Source organism: Lingula anatina, chromosome 1, assembly GCF_051362555.1.
Source record: "Lingula anatina isolate TDL-2025a chromosome 1, LinAna3.0, whole genome shotgun sequence".
NCBI lineage: Eukaryota > Metazoa > Brachiopoda > Lingulata > Lingulida > Lingulidae > Lingula > Lingula anatina.
Window position 1 is genome coordinate 23074943 of NC_141767.1, and position 19588 is coordinate 23094530.

The 19588-nt window shown below is 36.2% G+C and overlaps 3 protein-coding genes and 1 long non-coding RNA gene across 6 annotated transcripts; 2 read left to right on the plus strand and 2 right to left on the minus strand.

Moving 5' to 3' along the window:
* The first annotated feature begins 509 nt into the window (after positions 1-509).
* Positions 510-3984, plus strand: LOC147764135 (uncharacterized). Its single transcript, XR_015331935.1, has 2 exons — positions 510-685; positions 2623-3984. It is a non-coding gene; the product is annotated as an uncharacterized LOC147764135 (long non-coding RNA).
* Positions 3985-6845: 2861 nt separating this feature from the next.
* LOC106169362 (ribosome production factor 1) lies at positions 6846-10950 on the minus strand. The gene is made up of 9 exons (XM_013548799.3): positions 10762-10950; positions 10071-10127; positions 9802-9882; positions 9502-9597; positions 9106-9259; positions 8668-8750; positions 8284-8462; positions 7567-7693; positions 6846-7372 (listed from the first exon to the last, which is right to left on the minus strand). Exons 1-9 carry the CDS (start codon positions 10909-10911, stop codon positions 7331-7333), a joined length of 969 nt encoding a protein of 322 aa, XP_013404253.2. The 5' UTR covers positions 10912-10950; the 3' UTR covers positions 6846-7330.
* Positions 10951-12381: 1431 nt separating this feature from the next.
* LOC106169364 (E3 ubiquitin-protein ligase TRIM56) lies at positions 12382-15200 on the plus strand. Of its 3 annotated transcripts, none has more exons than XM_013548802.2 (2): positions 12382-12623; positions 13173-15200. In XM_013548802.2, exon 2 carries the CDS (start codon positions 13220-13222, stop codon positions 14645-14647), a length of 1428 nt encoding a protein of 475 aa, XP_013404256.2. In that variant the 5' UTR covers positions 12382-12623; positions 13173-13219; the 3' UTR covers positions 14648-15200. The 3 variants fall into 3 exon arrangements, with proteins under 3 accessions (XP_013404256.2, XP_013404254.2, XP_013404255.2); XM_013548800.2 differs by lacking the exon at positions 12382-12623 and adding an exon at positions 12658-12852; XM_013548801.3 differs by lacking the exon at positions 12382-12623 and adding an exon at positions 12847-12929.
* A 518-nt stretch (positions 15201-15718) lies between these two features.
* LOC106169365 (spondin-2) lies at positions 15719-19350 on the minus strand. The gene is made up of 4 exons (XM_013548803.2): positions 19067-19350; positions 17925-18136; positions 17183-17540; positions 15719-16430 (listed from the first exon to the last, which is right to left on the minus strand). Exons 1-4 carry the CDS (start codon positions 19254-19256, stop codon positions 16279-16281), a joined length of 912 nt encoding a protein of 303 aa, XP_013404257.1. The 5' UTR covers positions 19257-19350; the 3' UTR covers positions 15719-16278.
* Between the last annotated feature and the right edge of the window lie 238 nt (positions 19351-19588).

Here is a 19588-nt window from a genome sequence, read left to right on the forward strand (position 1 = left end):
AACTTGGATTATGTCAACATGTCGCTCCGTCATCTCTTTCTTTGTGTCGGTTTCTTCACACTCACTGACACTTGTTCTATATAATCTAATGTAATGCGTGATATGATATTACATCTACGTTCATTGGTTTAACATATGCGGCTATGCCCTATCTTATGTTGCAACATGCCCTTTCTTTTAAGAATGATAATCACATTTACTACCTCTATAATCAGCACTCAAAGGGTTTTAATTCATTCGGGTTTAATTAACCGTCGCCGACAGGTCTATAGTCCATCTAAAATCTGTGTAGGGTTTTGATTCGATTGTTTTAGCTCGTTTATCGCTTTTTTGTATCGTTAAATGAGATTTTCCTCGTTATCGGGAACTGAATTCAGTAATCGGAGAGTATATTGGGAGTAGTAGAGCACAAAAGAAGATGCCGGATATCTTGGAGCCATTGCTTTATTGCATTAATAAACACATCTCTTATTTCAAGGTAAATTACGTTTAGCTATATCATATCCCTTAAAACAAGTAAACATGCTGAATGCCACTTGATATTGCTGTTTAAGCTATATATAGTAACCGTATACCTATGACTTTAGTTTGTTAAAGGTGAACGGAGGGTAAACATTCACAGCATGAACATATTATCTTAATATGTGTAAGCGCTGATGCGATATGTGGATCCCATGGAAAATAGGTAAGTACGCTACCGCACAGTCTACAATGACAAGATAGGCAACTGAGTTTTTCCGCAAAACGGACAAATTAAGCGTAATTGGGCTTTTTTGCTAATTTATACGTCAAACAGATTGGTAAACTGGTATTTTCTTCTGAAAATACATGCATTAATCTTTGTCTCTAGATTAACCATACATAAGTTTGCTGTCTGAATTATTCTACGGTACAAGTCACTTTTACTGGCAGATCTGCTTTGGCTTTCTCCATTTTTTGCAAGTTTTCGCAGACTTGTCGACCAAAGATAGGCAAACACATTTCTACTCAGTGTGCCCCTATCCCTCTCTTTCTCTTACTAGTGAAGGCGCATTGTATATTGCAACCAGTTGCAAAATGCAGCTCTACTAGTGCCACCGCATTATGTTACAGCAATGCTTTTTGCACTTTGAAAAAAATTGGTGTGAATACACTTTATTTTTATTATTATTTTTTTATTTATTTTATTTATTTTTATTTATTTATTTTTTGTACAATGTGTTGCGGCTCTATAAGGCACTAGCTGTGACCTGACTACTAAGGGGTTGTCTGTTAAACAAGGGGATTGAACTCCCAAGATGGAAGTATCTTGAGTTAATTGATAAACCTGACATTTTGTCTCTTTCACACACAGTAAACTTCAAATAATATGTGAACCGAGTAACTACATATCTAGGCTTGCTTTGTCCCAAATGCGCCCATGAAATGTAGCGCAGGTGCTGAGCTTAATAATGCCCGTTTTGGACGATTCTTACCCTCTCCCAGGGCGACTGATAGAACCAAAATGACCATCTATCTATCTATCTAGAGACATATCTGTGAATATCTGTAAAAAATCTATCAGTCGCCCTGGTAGAGGGTAGACGATTCTAGTGTGCATGGCAAGGCTCAACATATCGGTGCACCAACGTACCGCCTTCTTGGGAGTTTAACCCCTTGGTAAAACTTCTCTTTACCAGAGGCCAGCTGGGTGATGCCGTCATTCCTGTAGGAACATTTTGGCTGGTAACAATACAAAACTATAGACAGAATTGGCTACAGAAATATATGTGAACATCTAGTGAAAAATGTCTCTTTGGCCAAAGTAAAGAGTTGATCAAAACTAAGTTAATCTTAAACATCGAACAATAATTTCATTTTATATCTGTTGCTAACTTTGAATACTTGTCTGACCATACAGTATTGTCTCTCAACCCATTCGGCACTGCAAATGCCGAACCGTGCCTATGTTTTTACTTTAAAGTAACTGGGGAATTTTATCTTGCATTTAATCAGATTACTTTTGATGTTTTCCTGTTCTTCTGCCTCGTTGCCCTTACGAAGGTCGTATTTTTGATGGATTACTTTAATTTCACCTGGATATTTTATAGAAGTGATTTGCATATTTTGACATTTTCACCAACACCTCTGTATATTTCACACCTAACAACCGAATTACATTTCCGTTTATTTTAAATTCTCCAGTTGGTTTTCTGTGGTTGAAATGCAGGTCATTACTATATGAGAGGATTGAGTCTAGTTGAGCTGAATAGTTATACAGGAAAAATATTAATTTTCCTCGAAATCGTCACATTATGTACTTAGAGTCCAGTAAATGTGTAAATCTTTGAATTTTAACTGTATATATGCTAGCCTTTCTGTCTACTTTTTGATTATTTTTAAAACTATTTTTCGTATTCTATCACTTCTAAAATAAAACGTGAGTAATATTCTAAAATGGTTATTGTACATGAAAATGAAAAAATCGTTTTTCCACTAATTTTGCAATAGGAGGTGATGGTTGGAAATGAAAGGTTCCGTCCAAAGTGAGTGGTTTCTTAGCTTGAACATTCCCCCTGGACGTTTCGTTAATTTCATTCTCAGTCTATTTGTTTTGAGAAAAATTGTGGTGAACGAATTTACGAAGCTGGCTTTTACTTGTAGATATGAAGTCCCCTGTCACGATTATCGAGCAAGTGAGCAGCGTCCAGTTCGAGTGCTCTAACGTCTAGGCAGATGCATATATACCCTAGAACGGATAGACATATTCCCTTGACGACCGAGGATTCTGATAGAAACAGCAAACTTTATAAAAAAAAAAACAGTATCATACACTTATCAAGATCGAATAATCGCAAGGGAGTACGCTTATTGGGCCTTGTGGGACCTAAAATAAATGGAATTTAGTAATGCGTTTTAGCTCGAACGGACAAACTGGGCTTCAGTAGAATTAACTTTCTGAAATCGTTTAAAAGCTAGAGCCAATTCTTCAAGAACCGCACATTGGGTTCAACGTGAACACTGGATAGAGAAGAACAGAAACCATGAAATAAAATGTACAACTGCAGTGAGACGAACGTAACGCAATCAACCATTTCTGGGTCTAGCAGCGGACCAGCCACCGACGTAACCAAAGCAACTGTCTATATTATTGTCGTCTTGGCGTTTTACTCGGTTGGGGTAACACTGGGGATAATAACCTATCTGAAGAGAGAGAAGCGAGAAATCATAGAGAACAAGCTGTACGAGGATTATCTGAATTTTCAAGCTGACCCAGAGCGTAGAAGTCGCCCTGAACGCGTGAGAGAGATGACGGAGCTATTGTGTAACATGCAGGCTAAGAACCTTGCCAAGCGAGATGTACAAATCAGTCCTCAGTTTGAAGATCCCAAATTGTGCCTCAGTATGGCAAAGATGCTCAAAAGTAACCACTTTGAAACTGCAGAAATATGCAGTGATGTTTGTACAGATGAGACTCCAAATGTCGTGTTTAAAACTAGTGAAGAAAGTTGGCAGACGGCAGTGTAAGTGACGAACGAACAAACGCCGTTTTGGATGAAAGTATTTCAAATTCCAAAATATATTTTGGAGCTATGCAATAAAGCAGCGTTGGTAATTCTTGTCAAAGGAAATGCAGGCAGACTCCAAATGTGACGATGCAGACAGTTTATCGAGCAGTTCCAGACCCTCTGCAAGCAGAACGTGCAAATTATTACAGCTCTTCAAAGCGGAGATAATTGTCTTTCACCATTGTAAGCAGTCGGGCTAATGGGAGATATACCGTGAAGCAAGAGAGTTCTGAAGATAAATCACATTCGTTATTTCCTTTGTTTTATTGGTAAAATGCCGCATAAAGTAAAAAAAGCCGAAAATTATGTATCAATAAAGTGCAACTGCATATGATTACAAAATGTTAAAAACTAAGGACAAAAACCTTGCTGAATTGAGTCATTGTGTAGAAAATGTTTCCAAACTCGTATAGATGCTTTGTTATTGCATATTTAGTATAAACAATTTCTTACATTATATTATCGTATTTTGTCTTCTGTTGTACCCTAATATATTATACCTAATCACAGCGGCAGTGGTATGTTTAATTAAATATACTATTAACAGTATTTTTCCACAATTCTAGACAAATTTGACAACAAGGTCACAAACCCATTGCTTTTTGCACGATGTAGAACTTTTTCAGCCTGTAAAAAAGTGATTGGCACGAGTGCGTGACATGATCGCGTTAATTCACAAATCACCCTGTCGTGATACATTGAAATGCCGATACAGAGACATCGCGCTGAGATTTCACGGCATGCTATTCACACAAGTGTAGGAACTGCATAAAAACTAATTTTTCTTCTTTATTATGACGCCTTTCATTCAGTGGTTATGATGTGGCAATAAAACAGACAACACCGAATGACCTTCGTTTGCTAAACACGCAAGAGGATACACCACATCAGATATAGGCTTACTTATTTGATTCCACGGCTTTTGACATTTTTAAGATATATTGAACGAGGACGTAAACAGATCAGTTTTCATATACAGGTTAGAGTTTTGCAATAACATCGGAAATAGTCTAAAAAGTGAAATAAACGGGAACATTTTTATCATTTAGTAAGTTGAAAGTTCTGTTTATCAGCACATCGGCTACCTTCAGTTATGAACCAGAACTTTTTTCTTATCATGAACCACAACAAGGCCATCATTTCACGATATTGCAACGAAATTCCAATTTAGAATATTGAACGAGGCTTTGTATATTCATTCCCCAATAACATAATTATGGCTTCACAAGACATACAAGGCACGGTTGGCTAATCTCTCTGACGTCTAGGCTCTATATTCTATAATTCATCATCTTTGCAAGACATATTGCTAAATAATGCAAAACCCTGGAGGTTTGTAATGACTTAAATTAAATCAATCTTTATCTGCTGCATTACTTCTCTCTGCCGCTCTTGTATTCCTGCTCGTGGCGAATTTTCTCCATTTCTTTCAAAAATTTGATTTCTAATGTAAAATGAGAATGAATGCAGTTTGGAAGCTTTGGATACAGTTTCCTTTAAATGTGAAGTAGCATTACGCTTTTGGGCAATTGGCCATCTTGGGAATTTTCAGCCAAACACATCAATATACAGAGACAGTCCAAATAAGAAGAAAACGACAATCGCTGGTTTAGCTGAAAGTTAGGTTTTGATTTTTCGATGGGCTTCTATGGAACCAAATTCAAACCGAGTATCAGGTTACACCATAAAATTCATTAAGTGTTTTCTTTTGTTTACGTTGCGTTTTTTTAAAGCAATATATTTAACGTTTTTGATGTAGAAGATAGGTGGCATTGCATAATATGCAATGATTTGAGTTTTAATATGTATATGAAGCGAGTGCTTATGTAAAATTATTGCCGCGAAACCCAACCAAATGATACCATATAGTTTAAAATAGCATAACGTTAAGAAATGCCACAGTTTCGTTACATTATTTCTTTTAAAAAATATTTGCAGAAATCTGTTTTGCTTAGATCTTTTGCAAAGTCAAATTTACGAACAGAAATTGTAAGTGGTATTAAGCCTTTTTGTGCTGCACGAGAGATTAATGCATTTCGGTTGGTTTATCAGGGAGTACAAGTTGTGCTGTGTTAGAAACTGATACTAAATTATCTACTTACTTAACAGGGCATTTGCTCTCGATTCTTATGTACATGTATCTTTAATTTCAGAAACTTGCATACGATGCATGTTTATCCAGGCCATTGACGATCGAGTTAGGTAATAAAGCATGTTACCACACGTGTGGAATATGTCAAGTTTAACGCACTTTTACAAGTGTGATAATAGAAAGTATTTTAACTTATGCGTTAATTGTATGGTATCGACGTGCAAATGTAGATGAAAAATTAAACTGAAAAGTTAGTTAAGTGGTCAAGGGTCGCGATTTGGGCAGAACTTATTCCTATTGAATCTATTTATCTTAATAGGATAGCAAATAAAACAGTGCTATATCATGAGTGACAGTTTCCATCCTGATCACAACTTTCTAACCTTTTTACCATGCAACTCTAGGCTTTTACAAGCTTTAAAGGGTAGCAGTCGATTTTATGTAGCTTATATCCTTCATCCATATCCCTTTTTAATAGTCTTTTTTTTTTCATGCATATTTTACATTTTTTCATATAACAACGCTTTTACACAGACAACAATTTATTTTCGATATTGTATCTTTTATATATTCATTGGCTTCATATCTTACCTTATAGTTTTCTTTTTTTTTACATCAGATATTTCAAATATTCATCATCTTGTTTGAAAATAGCTTTTACAGAACGAAAGAAAGTAACATCATTATTAACGGGTATTTCCCCAATTCTATCTAAATACTTTGTTGTGAGAAGTATGTCCCACCAACGGAAAAAAATAGCTCAAGCCCTACGCCGGTGTATGGTTCTACAACACAAAATAATAAACAAAAGAACCACCAAAACAGATAAATATAAAACGAGAGTAGATTCCCTGTCACTCATATAAATCAGTACTAACACTCGAGATCACATGCTAACGGATAAACCGAATTACCCGATTTAAACTGCATCTGCCAAATGACGTAGTAATGATTTTGTCTGCTGTGCGCGCAACAACATAATTATTTAATTGAAAATTGGCAAAAACGACCGAAGATATTATACATGACACAGAAAGTAAGCAGCAAATGTATGTTCAAAATATTTTTACGGAAAAGTAAATCCAAACCTTAAAAATATTTCTCGTTTTGTATGCATCTTTATGGTAAACTGTGGCTGTTGTTCATAAATGAACAATTTTAAAAAGAGAAACGGAACAACTTTTGTGCATCGAAATGTTGAGTAAAGAGTCAATCCATAAACTCAAACAATAAATAGATTTACTTCAGTTATCTAATCGTCCAACAGCCAATTTCAATTAGAGACAGCAGTTAGAGAACTAATGTCCCACTGTAACAATGCATATATTGCAACGCCTCACATTTTAAATTTATAAAGGTAACGACCTCCTACTCACTTATGTACACTTCATATCCTTGAAAGTACTTTGTCTTCACAATTAAATGCGAAAATACTTTGTCTTCACAGTAAACTGCAACAAAATTAATGATTTAAGATATCTTTAATTTAAAAGTCCGCTCTCAATCAAAATGCAAAAGAAACTAGTAAGTGAGACCAAATTAATCTGTTTTATGTCCAGAAATATTCAGTATAAATAGAGTTACGTAAATTGTTTTATGTGCATCGTGCTCTTAGTTGTTGTAATGTTCTGCTTCAGAGGCAGCTGGTGCACAGATCCAATGGCATTGCAATAAAAGGGTTTTTCTCTCACATGTATACATTTCAGCAACATCATAAATGGAATTTCCTCCTACTTGTATCCATTTCATGTCTCTGCAAACCAAATAAATAAGAATTTTAATGGTCAAATTACTGATGCAACAGATTGGAAAACAAAATAAGAAAATTTGATTCATTATTTAGTGGTACTCAATTTATCACGATGCTGGTTAAAAAACCGAGAGAGAAATTATTCTTTCTATATACTATAAAATACAAAAATTTGTGCTAGCAACAGCTTTTATTACCTTATGGACCCATTCATATTCCCCATACTTGGAGTCAAAGGTACCTTTCTGTAGCGACCTAAGTTTTAATGTAAACCTTGGACCCAATTCTTGTAATCCCACTCTTTTAGAATTTTTAAACATGTACCTGAAACGAAAAGAAAAATTAACATTTATACAGAAGACATAAAAAATTGCACAGAGCCAAATATCTTAATACCAAATTCCATGTAGATAGAATGTAAATGATGACAATGACCACTAGGACAAAACATTTCAGTTCTTACTTTACTCATACTGGCTTAAGAAATACTACTATAGTTACAAGCACTTACATCATCAAATAAAATGCACAGAAGAAAAAAATTAACACTATTTCTTAAAGTGACAAAGAGTTGGGATCAAATAAAGAAAGGAATCACTATATAAAATCTAAAAACAACTAGAGACAATTCAATTGAAGACAAATATACTGAAATTCTGTATCTGATGGTCAGTAAATCTGTTCAATTTTCCTAAAACAATTGGAGATAAATCCCAAACTCAGATTTACCTTAACTGATACCAACAATACAAAATGTTTATTTCTATAGTAACCATGTATTCTTTCTCTGTAGAGTGAAAGTAATTGCTGTCACAATAGACAACTCAAAATAACATTTACTTTTAGGCATCAATCTGATCCTTAAAATTAAGGGTGTCTGTTATATTGCAAATGATCTATTTACATAAACTGACCTATGCTGCCTGAAGAATATATAATCCCTCTGATTATGGAAAGTGACTACTCTCCTTCCATGGAATTCTGGGTCATGTGGAAAAAGTGATGCTAACATTCGACCAACAGAATGACCTAGTCTTGTGTTGAAATTATTCAAAATTACTTCAGGCATGTGATCAGACATACTACCCTTTCTCTGAAAGCAAAATTATAACCAAAATTTTATTATATTTTAAAAAATCATATTACATATGCCAGGATATCAAGATATCGGTCTGTGATTTAAATAGTCACACAAGTGCTAAATATTTTTATGATTCATGGCCGAATGCATAAATGGAATGTATGTACATCCATTATTGAATTCAGCAGATTAGCTTTTAACACATGTTGATGCTCACCTTCAACTGTGTAGTTAATTTGACACTGGACATCTTAAAATGTGCTGTGGGTCCATCTGGTAAGTGTGAAATGACTAGTCCATCTAAGATGACACATCAAGGAAATAGCATCACAGAAATATCAACAATAGTCATATGTACAGAAGCATCCATTCCATAGGACTGCTTTCGTGTTGTACTATTGCAAATCTGATATCCTATGCAATCTTGTGGGCATACATTACCAGTAATACATACCGTAATACATACCAAAGCAATTAATTATTTATCATTGGTATAAAATTTAAGTAAAACAAATCTTAAATTGCACATATGCCAGTCAAAACAACAAAAGCCAAACAATTTTTTTCAAAATATCAAACAAATGATAAGAAACTGCATTTACTCAGGCTTGGCACAATTAAGATGAGATACTTATATCTATCATTCAAAGGATACTTGGCTCTTTTCTGTCCTCATGTATAACAAGCAGATCAGTAAAATCCTTTGCCAATGCCTGCGGTATGATTTTTTTCAAGTCCAAACCTCTTCTGTAGTATAATTCTGAGTTGGGAAAGCATTTCTTAAGTTCCTTACAAAAACAATTTGTTTTCTGAAAAGTATGCAGAGAAATTCTTAAGTAAAAATAAAATACAAATACTCTTTGAGTGCATTGATTTCTCACAACCAACACAATATCCACTCTAAAAAGTGAACAATAATATTATGGTCCAACACATTGCTCTGGAAGCAATGGCTTTGTTAGAGATCAATTACCAATCAAATTCTGCACAAGCTCACAAATGTGTGGGATTGAGCAAAAGCAAATTTTGAGTTAACCACACATTGCTTTACCTTGCCAGGCCTGTCACTTGTTGTAATGAGAATCTTTGGGCATGACTGTCTGTTGAAGTATGATGCCATCTCATCTTGAGCTTCATCTTGTAGCACCTGTTGTTAAGTAAGAATTATTCAATCATATCCAGTCATATAAAATTGGTTGAGCAATCCAATCACGGTTACTGATCAGTTGCCTCGTGACTACACTTCTGCTTGCAGTTTTTTACTGGCAAAATAATATGTGGCAACTTTAGGTGACAAATTTACTGGAAATGAAATTTGTTATAAACAAGGCTTTCACTTTTCTAAACAAACCTCATCATCTTCTGGATTCACCATAGTTTCATCTGGCACTCTCATATTTTCTATTGTTTTTGGAACTTTCTTGGGTGGCGCCTGAAATTTACGTAAAATTAAAATTTTTATTCTTTGTCAACATCAGAATTCACCTTTTTTTACAAAGCCTCCTTATCATTCCCTTGATACCATTTTACCCAACATATCCAATATACTTCAACGAATATACTTCAAAGGCATAAAAAGTAAAATGAGCCATAGTGTTTTTATTTATTTATCCAAATTACCTGATCCCCAAGCTCAGCTTCTTCTTGCTTTCTCTTTTTCTTTTCCTTCTTTTTCAGCTGAAATGAAGAAAAAATAGCTATGTATTTCTAATGATGATATTCTCACAGTGCAGCTCATTACTGTCGCCAAAATAATAGCTAGTCCAAATAACTGGCCTCTACATTAGTCCTCAAATATGTGATCATGCCAATTATAAGTTGTACTCTGGAAAGATTGTTACCATTTCATCAGACCTTTGAAGTCATGATGTCCATCTGATAAAAAAATGTTTTGGACTTCAAACAATTAATTTTCTCTTTTAAAATAGTTTTGAACTATGCTTCATTTTCTTTGGCAACTAGTATGAGACTTAACACCTTATACCTACTTTGGCAACATAGGCATTTTGGCAGGTCACATGCAACTTTACTGAGATATACCTACTTTGGCAACGTACATATCAAAGTTACTGTATTAGATGTGAAGCAAATGTAAGCTGACGACTGACTGGTCCAAGTTTTCTGTCACTAACCCTCTCATTCACGGTTTATGAACTTACTCAACGTCAAAATATCTTATTTATCTATTTATTTATTTATTCATCTTTTTAATGTAGATAGAAGCAAAGTCTGATTCATGAACTCAGAATCAGTCGAGCAGCTGTATGTTGGTACTGTGCCAGTGGTGGTATATCCAACAAACTAAAAGTACCTTTATCTGCTGTTTTTTCATCTCTCTGAAGGCCTCAGATCTCCTGATTTTGTTCTTGAATCTGGAAATATTAGGTTTCGGGAGTAAAACCTCTGTTTTTTCCGCACGCTCCTCGTCCATGCTTTTTTCTTTCGCCATGTTTCTTTGCATCACATTTGACGTAGAGTTTCCCTTAGAAAAATTCCAGAATTACACTTCAAATATCTTCTGTAAAGCATTCGCTCTCCTTTTATTTATCAAAATAATTCTATAAATCAATCAATATGTAAAAGTATAAGTTAAAGATATGTAAAGATTAAATGATACCATCTTATAACTAAAACTAAACTAATGGACTGCTAGCTCTGCACGACATCCCAAGATGAGCTCAGTCGATGTTTTGAGGCTGAATGCAACTGCCCTCTAGCGAGCTCTCTGTGTCATTGTGTAAGGAAAATTTTGCTGAACAATTTTATTTTTCACAGTAAAGTTTAACTTTAAAATTTCTAAAAATGTCCCAACATCATATTTTTTGTCTTAAAGGGATAATAACTCTTCGTGTGAGATCTATATTACACAATAAAAACATTGTGAATAACTCATAGAAATATAATATATTCTGTTTTACCACAAAAACGGCAGTTATAGCTATTATTCTGATATCTGAGCTTGTCTTTAGACCTCGTGACCTCCTTTGATGGCTATACTCTGACAAAAAAAAACATTTAGAAAAAAAAGCAGGGACTAACTTTGAATGTTAAAACGGATTCATTAACCATTGGTAAGTATGGGAGAATTGTTGTTTACTCCAGGAAAATTCATTTTTTGGCCGAAACGAAGAGTTATTATCCCTTTAATATCATTCAAAATTGCTTATCATTCCCAATTCAGACTTATAAACGATAAAACTCCTCAAATAAAAGTGTCTGATGTTGACACTTCCTTTTGAAATTGATCAGGTAGACGTGGCGGTGCAAATTAATCATGATTCGTTAAGAACTAATTAGTTATTTCATTAGAAACTGAACAAAACACCGAATCCAAGTTCGAGGAAGGGTCGAGGAATGATTTGTGACTATAATTTATTCATTGTTTTTCTAATAATAATAATAATAATAATAATAATAATAATAATAATAATAATAATAATAATAATACCAACAACAACAACAACAATAATGATTCAAATGGGGGTAATTTTTAAGTTTATACTTCAGTAATCGTTAGAGCTACAAAACGTGTGCATATTGTCTCTGCCAGCGATGTAATGGTTTACCATAGAAAGGTGTGGAGGTGTGATTTATTGGGCGATGACCAATGTTTTCTATGTTTTTGACGTTGGCAGTTAATTCTTTTTATATCTAAAAGATGCACAATAACTCTATCTTAACATTCATTTTGCAAGTTTTGACATTCCTACGCATAATTACATATAACCTTTTCGTATTTATAATAATAATTGAATTGTGAAAAAAGAAGACTATGACGAAAATTGCGACCGTAAGATAAATTGAATGATATATATATGAGCAGTGGGCACTCAAGTTATTTTGACATTTATATTCCCCTTTTTTGTTGATTCATCGTGGTTATGGTTGTGACTCATTACTTTTAAGGAGAAGAAACACGAGAACAGATCTTTATTTTCTTTAACATTCAATACAAGGGCTGTATCAATTGTTTGATTTGAAATGGCATACGCCGTGTACAAACACCTCTTGATATAAACGTGTTATTGTATATTAAGCTCAGTGAACTGGACAAAGAGAACAAATAGTCAACGGGTTTACCGACTACTGGACAGTAAGAACCAACTGTTAGGATATTTTAACTTAGATGCAGTTTCGGTTACTGGATTCGAGTCCCCGTGACGTCAAGCTAAGGTAGGCTAAGTAGGTTAAGGTGTCCCGCGCGACCGCCTTTGTATTCTGCTATAAATTCATATTGTTATTGAGCACTATTCTTCACAGCATATAATCGATCTGCCACAAAGGCAAAGTCTTGTCGATTTGAATGTCGCCTTATTCACGGTCGCAGTAAGCTAACATAGTCTCGGCACACAAAGCGCGATGAAGTTATAAGCCCGTATCCTATGTACATTTGCCAGTTCAGGTAAGTTGAGAACAACGGCTGGAAAAATATTAAAAACAGCGCTTCGTTTTTCGTGACTTGACGGGACATTTTGATAAGTAAGTAGGGGGTATGTCTGATGGTATCAGCCAACACATTCATATGACTCCTTTAGAGACCTTTTATTAAAGTGAATAGAGATACCATCGGCTTGGCTTGGTCCCAGCGCGCGACCTCGGGGGCACATTTAAAAGTGTCACGGGTGCCATCTTAGAAATGGTGACAACATGTATAATTTATGACTTTTTGGATACACCTAAATGCGCGTCATGCTCTAAAACTTGTCGCATACTTTCTTTTAGATTCAAGAGATAGGAAATCCACCAAGCAGATTGCTGAATTACAGAATATGTCTGGGGACATGTCGATTCCTGGGACATCCAAGACACAACCGAAACCCTCCCCTGATGCATACGCAAGCCTTTCGACGCAGATCAACGAAGACTTTCTCACGTGTCAAATATGCATGGAACTTTTCAAAGAACCAAAGGGCCTGCCATGTTACCATACGTTCTGTTTAGGGTGTATAGAGGATTATTTACGGCGTCTAAACCCTAAATATGGTACTGCGGGCTTTCAGATGAAATTCTCTTGCCCAGTGTGTTGCAAAGAAATTCAAGTACCAGAAGAAGGTGCTAAGGGGTTTCCAACTAATCTGTTGGCTAACAATCTCAAGGAAAAACTACAAAAACGTAAGCGTGCTCTTCTCCAAAATGTCACAGAAGAAAACCTATGTGTGTGCGGTACCGTTGCCTTGTCCATCTGCCTGGAATGCGATCAGCTGCTATGTGGCCATTGTGAAAAGTCACACAAAGCCCTCAAAATTACCGAGGCACACGAGATCATGTTGCTCAAAGATTACAGCAGCGCTGACAGCAAAACCACGATGCTTCAGAGAAGAAAAATAAAATGCCGTAGCCATCCTGCTGAAATTTTAACTTATTACTGCATTGATGATAGTGAAGTTATTTGCAGGGAATGCGTTGTCAAGTCGCACAGCAAACACAATTTCATTGAGCTGACATCGGTAGCAGACAAGCACAGAGGCCAGTTACAAAATATGCTGAAAGTCGTCAAAGGGAATACAGAAAAACACCAAGCAGCTATTAAAGAACATGAAAACGCAACCTTGTCGCTAGAAACTTCGAAGTCCGGATTAAAGCAGAAAGTCGAAGACCGCTACGAGAAACTTGTTACTCAACTAGGCAAACACAAAGAAAAATTAATGGAAAAAATCGACAATGAGTTCGAACAGCAAATGCGTGGACTTTCCCTAAGCTTGGCCGCACTCAAGGATGGATGCGTTACGTCTCAAGGTTTAGCTGGGTTTATTGAGGAACTGGAAACGTGTGGATGTGATGCCGAGGTAGCTACATATGTTCAAAGTTTGGAAGGGAAAGTTGAGAAGCTGGATATCGTGCCTGCCAAAAAACCAGTGAACAGCGCCGATGTTTTCATATCCTCTCCCAATAGTGACCTCACAGATGGGAAAGTATTAGATAGCTTATTCGGAAGAGTTCAGACAAGGAAAGAAAGTGCCGAGGAGTCCTCAAAGAGCGCAAGATCACACAGCAGTCCAACTCTAGATGTGGGGGGTAGTAACCAGCCCAGCAATCCTGGTGCGTCGTCCGCTGCAGCAGGGCGTGTATATTTGCCACATGAAGGCAGCAGGGGTGTGCAAGGACGACACAACCAACAGGTGCAACAAAGAGACGTGCGGCAACGTGCACGTATACCTCAGAGGGCTGACAAACACAAGAGCTGTAGCTCTCAGTGACATTTCAGTAATTTAATCAGAACACAGTGCGTATTACACATGTCATAGGGAACGAATAATTTCTGCGAAACACTTCTCGATACAAACAAACAAAAAAAAACGGATTTTGAGCACACTTCACTACCTTCCATTCTTGTTATTATCAAAACTTTTTCATTTTTTTTTTTTAAACACTACATTCAAATCCGCTTGGTTATCTTTCATTTTTAATTTTTTAATTAATTTATTCCTATTGTCTTTTAATCATTCCATTTTTAGAATTTCTGTTGTCCCGACGGACATCCAATATTATATCTCACCTCGCTGCTATAGGCCTCCGTGCGTTAGGTGGTTTTTTACTAGTGAAGAGATTTGATGGTTTAAATAAACACGGCAGATTTAATTCTTATAATGATTATCAATTTCGAGTATCACTTTATTTTGGTAAAAAAAAGCGTCCCTGTGCCTTTAGTTGAAAAAAAAATTGTTGTTGTTGTTAATGATATAGAATTATTATATGGATAATATATAAGTATCTTAGTAATAAATGAGACAAATTTATTTTAAAGTTTGATATGCACATTTGTGATTGTTTAGATTCAGAGTTGGCCAACTGCTAACCGGAGATACTCTGTGAAAATATTAATACTCGGTGGACACGGATCTTGATTGCATTTAGAATACGTACTCTCTATGTGCATGTACCAGAGTCAAACTCACGTTGTCGTATCTCTAAACCAATACACAGACGCTGACAGTGGTTCGTTTTTGAATTTTTGTCTCCTTAACCGAAAATGAGTTCCCAATTCCCGCCATTAAGCAATCGGAGGGTTTGGTTTAAAAGCACTGAGCTTAGTATTACAGTCTCACGGAGATAACCTATCATGATTATTAGTTTAATGTGCACTTAGAAACGCACTCTTTATATGTGAATTAAGGGATCTTGAAAGGGAGATCGGACATTAGGTTTTTATGAACAAACGCGGTGGATGGAAGCGTCAAGATAGGCAATAGCGTAAATAACAATCTCCTTTTGATAGGAAACCGAAAATGAGTCGCATTAAAATATCATCAGTACCAAAGTCACCAAAGTTATCTGAAATGATTTAATGAAAGCATTCCCTGACACTACATAGATAACATAACATGCTGTCAACATGAAAGAACTGCATTAAGCCTATATGTATTTCCAATGATCAGGATTGCGTGGCCCGTCGTGTTTTTAACATCATATGCATACCAATAAGTGCAGAACGAACGACAGAAAAATAGTTGTTTAAGTTACATTCATTGGCTCTTAGTTCTGTATTATTTACACGTGTAATGTTTTTACTTTTTGCTAGTTTTATCTGTAACTCTCCAAAAAGGCATATATGGTGCATACCAAAACACAGACATCAAGCAGTTTGATGATTTGAGCCAAACACCACTTGCCGACATAAAAATGAATGTAGAACTGAGCCCTTACGGACATAGAAATGTCACTGACTTCTTACTTCGTTATAAGGCCTCTGGCGACAAGACGTAGATAAACATATTATTAAAATCTTAAGCTCTGAACGTAGCATTTCTAGCTGTATATAGCGTCCGTGGAAGTAGTTGGCGACATTGAGAGAAACCTTGGATTTCTGATCTTGCTAGTATCCTGGTCTTCACGCCTCGTCACTCAGCGTGGGGCATTCAGCGCCTCCGTTCATGGCGGGTTGCACGACGACACGGTACCTGATCTTCCTGCCAGTCTTACACTTGCCCTGGCATGGGCCCCATTTGCCCCAGTCTGCTACCTCGCAATCTATGGGCGTGGCTGGAAAAAATATGACAGTTATTTTAGTAAAAAAGTTAATCTTGAGCTTCAAAATCATCACCCAATATTGTTATTTTTAATATAAAGCATTTTTGCCGCAAGATTCTGTTTTGAAATTTTGATCTCTACTTTTTAAAAGTTTTTTTGTATTGCTGGATTTTGTTATTAATTTTCTAGTAGGTTATCCAATAATGGCTAGATTCCCGTCAGATTTTTCGTATTCAAGACGAAGAAAGGAAGAAAAGAAGAAAGGCTGTTTGAAAATTAAAAACATTTGAAAAGATGTATTTTTTTCTTTGAGAAACATCACATACAGTTTAATAGTAAGTTCACTCATTCGCACAAGATGAAATACGACGAGCCCAGTTTATGGATAACGAAGTTGTAAGGGAAGCCAGATAACTGGGATGTAATCGCCAATGATTACCAAGAGGCAGCCTTATGACGAGTCTTTTGATCCTACGACAGTAACTTTTTCAGGTCTCCCCTTTCGTGAGCATTTTCTACTTTTTAAATTTTTTGTCATATTGCCCCGTTAAATGTAATTTTTCTAAAGAAAACCACAAAACGCAACCAGGTTTCTGAATTATCAGAATGTACAAAAGCTGCCCAATTTGTATTTTGTATCTTCATCGGCATTATTGATGACATTCGTCAGTGCGCAACTTCCTCCTTTTTTCACTTAACTAAAGGTTAACATATCATTTTCTGATAAACTATTAAAGAATGAAATAAAATGAAATAACTCTTACATGTGCCCTCTTCCTCGACGTAGTCATTGTCATCAAGCAGATCGCTAAGGTTATCAACATCTGAGATGTCGATGGGAGCCTTCTCAAACGTCAAGGTTCCAATTCGTGGTAGCTTGTTCAGCTTGGGATAGTAGAATGGGCTTGCAGGGTGGCTTGGGCTCTTGCTGGTGATCTCTGAAATCTTCTCCTTGCTGGGCCAGTCTGGTGAGGTAAAGGTCAGTCCCTTGTCCACCCCAGCGTCGATGGGGTTCAGCTGAATGGTCACCTTGTCCTTCCATTGGTCACCTTCGCATAGGTCAAGACTGTCTACGCCCACGAACCAATCTGGGCTGGGAATCATTCGTATCACGATGGAAACCTGTGAAGTAAAGGCTTAATTAGTCGTCTTACTTATTGATGTGACTTGAGATGTACTCATCCGTGCCGTTTTGGTGTTAATTACTTCGTGTGGGACGAGTCATCGTGTGGCATTACTCATTTTATATGAACTTACATTACGTTGATTTTGATTCTCCATGTCCAAGTGATTTTGAATGGATGAAAGGATGCATTTAAATAGAAAACGTAAATTGTTAAAAATGCACACATCAAGCATGAGACAGTGAGGTAAGTAAACAAATAAAGAACCGAAAAAACAAACGATGCCAGAAATGAATAAGCGTACGAATAATAAAGGAAAATTTTGCAAAAAAAGTCCTGAATACCACAGCCAAGCTATATCTAAAAATCTAGTTGATCTTACACTTGGGTGCTTTCCGTCAACAAAGAAGCTGGTTCTGGAGACACCTGTGCCGGCGGGGAGCCTGGGGCCAGTGAATACATCGAATATGCCCTTCTGGCCTTGAGGATCCTGGTCCAAAATCGCAGTAGCGCCGGATTTGGCAAACTGTTTCAGTCCGTTGTTTGCGAATTGTCCCAAATGCCACATGCTGTATGTGCTATCGTGGGAGCGACCTACAAGTAGAATTGATTAAAGGTGTCATGACTGTTCGTATCAGATTCATATTTCATAATAAAAACACCGTAAACAACCCATTGAAAAATAATATATTCCATTTTTCCACCAAAACAGTGGTTATTGCAATTATTCTGGAATCTGTGCTTGCCATCAGACTACATGGTCCTTTCAAGATGACTATACCTCCGTAATAATCTCTTAAGATATTTATACAAAAAACAAACTTTGGGAAAAAACGTGGACTAACTTTGAATGTCGAAATGGTTTCATTAACCTTTGGTTAGTATGGCAAAATCATCGTTTACCCCGGGAAAATCCGTTTTTTTTTTTGTTTTTTTTTTTTTTTTTTTTTGTTTTTTTTTTTTTTTTTTTTGCCAAAACGAACAGTTGTTATCCTCTTAAGGTGTATCAGACCGGGGAATAAGCAAATTAAACTGATAGGGAACACAGAACGTGTTGTATAGTTTAGCCTTAATAGCAAATATCTATATGTAAATAGAAGAAAAAGAACAGAAATGACTATCGTACCCAATTATATATTTGAAAGTACATAATGTATAAAATGGACCAAAATTGTCAAATTTGGTCGACAAGATATGATTGCTAGCGATAATGACAAACCTGCGATTAATGTAATGTAGCGGACGATTCTTATTGCTAAAAGTCGAAGTGGAAAATACTTAGTTACTTAATGATCTCCAGGCAAAAAAATCAGGTTTCCACGGCAATCAATTTTTTTATCTTCTAAGATCACAACCACTACGCTTTTTTGCATACACAGAAAGGGTGTCATTAGCAATTTTTAAATGTCTTTTATTTGTACTGTTATTAGAAATTCGTGAACTTTCGTCTAAATTGCAGTCAACTTATTGAAAACCTTGCCGTTAAAACCGCAGAATTCACTTAATAATTAAAATGTTACTCACCCATCATTTTGGACCAGGAGGCAGGGCCATAAGGTCTTCGTAGTGGGAACATTTTTGGAAACTTGGCCTTTGTCCATTCTCCCCTGTATTGCACTACGTACCGTGCAAGCCCCGGCGCATTGCAAGACGTCGCCGCGTAGGCCACCGCTGCAAATACCGCCAGCAACAATAGGTACAAACTCAGATTCATTGTTTTTCGACAAGAGCGTTTCCTTTAACTGCCAATATCCCGGAAAGCCTTTCCCTTGCAAGAGCCGCAGAAATTCTGAGGAAGCTGCGTGTAACGCCACGCTTAAATGAGCACTTCATTAGCATGCAGCTCCTAATTTATTGCTCCATGATCGATTGGGGAATCTCAATAGCGAGAAAGGAAAAAAGCAACGAAAAAACTTTTCCATTCCCTCTAAATCAGACGACTTGAAAATCTCAAATGAATACGAATTCGATTTTATTATTGTGACAAATAACATGTGGATGTATTAAACACCAGGAAATTGGTGAAATGAAACAGCGTTCTCGCTG

Excerpts from the sequence above, each read along its gene's own strand:
- LOC106169364 (XM_013548802.2), top strand. The coding sequence starts at position 13,220 with ATGTCTGGGGACATGTCGATTCCTGGGACATCCAAGACACAACCGAAA.
- LOC106169362 (XM_013548799.3), bottom strand. The coding sequence starts at position 10,911 with ATGCAAAGAAACATGGCGAAAGAAAAAAGCATGGACGAGGAGCGTGCG. Across the intron at positions 9,883-10,070 it reads AAGCTGAGCTTGGGGATCAG|GCGCCACCCAAGAAAGTTCC; the intron begins GTAATTTGGATA and ends CGTAAATTTCAG. Across the intron at positions 9,598-9,801 it reads TGAATCCAGAAGATGATGAG|GTGCTACAAGATGAAGCTCA; the intron begins GTTTGTTTAGAA and ends ACTTAACAACAG.
- LOC106169365 (XM_013548803.2), bottom strand. The coding sequence starts at position 19,256 with ATGAATCTGAGTTTGTACCTATTGTTGCTGGCGGTATTTGCAGCGGTG. Across the intron at positions 18,137-19,066 it reads CTCCTGGTCCAAAATGATGG|GTCGCTCCCACGATAGCACA; the intron begins GTGAGTAACATT and ends TTCTACTTGTAG. Across the intron at positions 17,541-17,924 it reads TTGACGGAAAGCACCCAAGT|GTTTCCATCGTGATACGAAT; the intron begins GTAAGATCAACT and ends TTTACTTCACAG.